We start from the raw sequence: 4,419 nt of genomic DNA, 5'->3' as shown, positions 1-4,419 counted from the left end.
ATTCATTGTGCAGTGTAGAGAGCTTCGTCGATTATAATGGAGTTTTGTGAGATCGGGATAAACTAAGGAGAGTGACAGCTTTTAATGATTATTAAGGGAGTTTGCAAATGTGATATTGATTTAATACAACAGTTCATTAAACAAGAAGTTAATATTAAGTGACTTATATTGTCTGACAACAGCACAATTGCCTTATTTTGCTCTATTTCATCAACGAAAATAGTAAAAAAAAAAAAAGTAACAGCCGAGCCGCTGCGCATCTTCATTCAAACACAGCGGTGATTCTTTTATGAATGAACTGCGTTTTTTAAACGAATCTAGTGAGTCAATGATTTAATTACCCATTCATGAAGACAGTCACGTACTTTCGTTCCTGAATGATTCAGCTGTTCGAACAAATCAATTGAATGAATGCTTCAGTGATAAAATCAGTGACTTGACGCCACCTGCTGGCGGGTTTTGTTTAATTTTTAAAGCATCTTTTCTGTTATTTAAATCATTTCTATATTCAAAATGTTATATTTAAAACATTAACCTCAACATGAATTTATGAATTTAATTGCACTCATGTGACCTCTGAGCCTCATTAAACGTCTGAAAATACACATACAAGCCACTTGTGTGTTCTTCTGTGCCATCTCTGTAGCACAAATTTATTTCTTAAATACTGATTTCATTTGATTGGTAACTTATTCTTATTCTACTTCTTATTCCACTTGTTTTTATTCTGTTGTTTTAATTAGAAATGTTAAAAAGCTTATAAATATATTTTTTTGATTTTGACATAAAAGATTACATACTTTTAATAAAGTTAGAAAAATGACATTACAAAGCTAAAAACAAAATTTCCTATAAATCACTTTAAGGAGTCAACTATCACCTCGTAATGGGAAGGTTAATTTTTTATTAGAATTTTTGATTACTGATTACGAAGGTGCTCTTAAATTTTTTAAATTAGGAGCACAAGCGCTCCTAAAAAGAAAAGTATCCGTAGAGCCCTGATAAACAAACGTTACTCCGCATGCGCGCTTTTGTGGCCCAAACTTAACTTCCGATAGACTTCCGCAAAGAATCAATGACAACAGCAAAGTCCCTCTAGAGTAGATTATTTCTAATAACAAGCAAAGTATGTTTTCTGCGTAAAACAGACGGGCTGATTTGAAAATGCAAATTCATTCTCTGCCAGCAGGAGGTGCTTTTGAAGTAGCAGAGATGGAGGTTTCCCCGGTAATGGCTGTACACAAAGCAGCGCTCCGCTCACAAACACTGCTTATCAGGCATTACATGCAAGATGAAATGAAAATTTTCTGAAGGCAGTGATATAAAAACTCCCGTGCCGCGTTTTGATTTTGAAATGTGCAGTGCTTATGTTTATTCAACGAAGTCAAAGCCTTTTGGAAAATCTTGTGGTGGTCAGTTTTCAGATTGTGACGGGCCGCCACAAATAAATCAGTGTATGGGAAACACATCCCACAGCACTACAACCTGAGTCCAACTTCAGTCTACTCATCACCTTAACTTTAACTGCGTTTGTAGTCAGCGCCACTAGCCAGACCGATAAACAAACACAGAACAGGAAGTTAACCGGAAGTTCCCCTATTATTTTAGTTAAAGTTTATTTGAGGTAACAGAATTTTTTTTTGTTTTTTGTTCCTTTCATGGTTTTAGTTTTTGTTATCTATAATAACCCTGAGTTAAAGAACTTTCTCATGGACAAAGAAATTTTTTGTGTTTGAGAATTGTTGTCCGTTTTGTGTGTGTGTGTGTGTGTATTATAAGTTGTTTTCCCTCCCCCATTACATTAATTTCAGACTAAAAAGTTGCAGTTGATGATTTACAGTTTAGTTTCAATACATACATGGTCCAGATGGACTAGGGAGGGAGTGTTGAATTTTGTCACACATTTCATCAAAAAAAGAGCAAGAGAAATCCCGTTTTCCATGATTTGACCTTTTTAAGTTCCGGTTTGGCTCAGGTGGCGCTGCATTCATACGTAACACTAACCTTATCATTTTGCTTGTGTGTTGTAGGAAGCGTACTCTGTGGCCCGACAGTTCAACCAGATCCCACCAATCTGCGAACAGTCGGAGTATCACATGTTCCAGAGGGAGAAGGTGGAGGTGCAGCTTCCCGAGCTCTTCCATAAGATCGGTGAGTGATGCTGCTGTAGCTCAAGCCACAGAAACACTGAGCTGATGCATCTTTTCAATGGGGTTTGACCTGTCTTCTCAGGTGTGGGTGCGATGACATGGTCCCCGCTGGCCTGTGGGATAATCTCAGGGAAATACGACAGCGGGGTGCCAGCCTACTCTCGTGCCTCACTAAAGGTACTACATATCCCATGAGTCTCCCTGTCTCCTCCTCCTCTTCCTGGTGGCCTCATATGTGATTCCTTTGTGTTTGGTGTTCTAATGTGAATGTGTTCCGTGTCTTCCAGGTTCTGTAGTTGGTGTTTTCCTGTAGATGTGTGTGTTGTTGATGGCATGAATCCACACGCCTGATCTTCAACATATATTTCTTTATGTGAATGAGTTTCTATGGTAACTCTGAGGAGGATTGGCACTTGTTTTATCAGTGTTTCCATCTCTTTCAAGCACACTAAACCACAGACACAAGTGCACACTAAAAGCACCCGTTTCCCGAGCTCTATATTGGCATAGTCGCATGTTTTTGGCTCATTGGTGTTTTTGTGACCCATCATCTTCCTCCTGTAGTCTTGTGTCATACTGTTGATCATTCCTGATATCTTGTTACCTTTGTGTAACGTACATGTGGATTGACACTTGACTATAACAGAACCGTGCTGGTGGTCTGAACAGTGATGGGTCCATTGGATTTGGAGACCCATGAGTGTTTAGAGCACTAGACCACACTGGTCCTTTTCCACTGTTAATTCATATCTACCAATGATGGACCTGAAGCTGGATTATTTATCCTGCTCTAGCACACACACAAACATGATTTTGCTAGTCAGTGCAAATGATAGGTTTTACTTTAAAGTCAACATGAAGTCCAAATTTACTAGAATCTGACATTTACTTAGCCAAGCTGTTCACTTAAGCCAAGCAAACTATTGGTTAATCGGTTGGTTAGCCTGTAGTAAAATAGCTATTTAGTTTCAGTGTTATTTTAGTAGTATTTATATACTACTATAGTAGTTATTAATATTTGAATTAGCTTTTATTTTTTTATTTGTGTGTGTGTGTGTGTATATCATTTATTTAATTATATTATATTTTCAGTTGTCATTTTAATTTAAGTTTTGGTTACTTTGATTATATGCTTTTGTCATTTTTTTAAATATTTATTTTGCATTTGTTTTTATTTCAGTTTTACTTAGCTTAACTTTTTTTTTTTTACTTTTAGTTACCATTTAGGTTTTAGTTCCTTTAGTACAGTACATCAAGTTAAACTAATTGAAAATGAGATGTTGCAACTAGCTGAAGTAAATATATATTTATATTTATTTATATATATATATATATATATATATATATATATATATATATATATATATATATATATATATATATATGTATATATATGTGTATATGTGTGTGTTAATTTCTAAATTTATGTGTGTGAAACAAAAACATTTTATTTTATGAATATATATCTTACATGCACACACAAGTGTATGTATGAAAAATGTATATAATAAAAACAATTATTTTTAAATGTAAAAAATTTGTGCTGTCAAACAATTAATATATATATATATATGTATATATATGTGTGTGTGTGTGTGTTAATTTCTAGTATTCTAGTATATTTTTAGTAAGTTTCTAAGTTTTTAATTTAACATTTCTATTTTTTTCCCAAACATTTTTCTTACATTTTAGATTTTTGCTCTAGTATTTATATATTATTTTATTACGGCTTTATTTAACTCTTTCCCTGCCAAACATAGAATTTTCTGAATGAGTCTAGAAAGTGCCGATCAAAAACATAGTATCAACACTAACCGCATATGAATGAAAACTGCCTAATGTTACAGAGTGAAATATCAATCCAGAAAAAGGCCTGTGCATGCTTTGGGAGTACTGATGGAAGCCATCTACTATATGTTTGCTTTGATAATATTACTGAATATGATCCAGATATAGTATTTGATAAAAATGCGATTTTCTCTGCTTTTTGCTCAAAATGTTGCTCTTTTAATTAAACCTACCTACATGCAAGTGCTAATAAAAAACAAAAACAATGCTTGAAGCTAGAATAAAACAGATTTTTTTTGTTTGAAAGTAGAGGGTCTGATCTTTATTTTGACATATTGCATGTTCAGATATTCATACTACAAAATATTCTGGGGGTCATGAAATTTTTGCGAAAATCAGCAAAATCGCAAGCGGTAGCTGGCAACTTTTTTCAAAAACGCTGGCGGGGAAAGAGTAAAAAAAAAAAAAAAAAAAAAACAAG

At 34.2% G+C, this 4,419-nt stretch overlaps 1 protein-coding gene across 5 annotated transcripts in view; it reads left to right on the top strand.

Annotated features, from left to right (window-relative positions):
• The window catches only part of LOC107592856 (voltage-gated potassium channel subunit beta-2), a 187,737-nt gene that overhangs the window by 173,044 nt on the left and 10,274 nt on the right, over nucleotides 1-4,419 (top strand). For all 5 annotated transcript variants that reach the window (XM_016282427.1, XM_016282428.1, XM_016282426.1 and 2 more), the window contains 2 exons: nucleotides 2,031-2,151; nucleotides 2,233-2,327. In XM_016282427.1, the coding sequence (XP_016137913.1) occupies nucleotides 2,031-2,151; nucleotides 2,233-2,327 (216 nt within the window). The remainder of the gene's footprint in view (nucleotides 1-2,030; nucleotides 2,152-2,232; nucleotides 2,328-4,419) is intronic.

This window comes from Sinocyclocheilus grahami, unplaced genomic scaffold (genome assembly GCF_001515645.1).
Source record: "Sinocyclocheilus grahami isolate Dianchi unplaced genomic scaffold, SAMN03320097.WGS_v1.1 scaffold160.1, whole genome shotgun sequence".
Lineage (NCBI taxonomy): Eukaryota > Metazoa > Chordata > Actinopteri > Cypriniformes > Cyprinidae > Sinocyclocheilus > Sinocyclocheilus grahami.
Note: the sequence above shows the minus strand (reverse complement) of the source record. Positions and strands in the feature narration are given on the sequence as shown.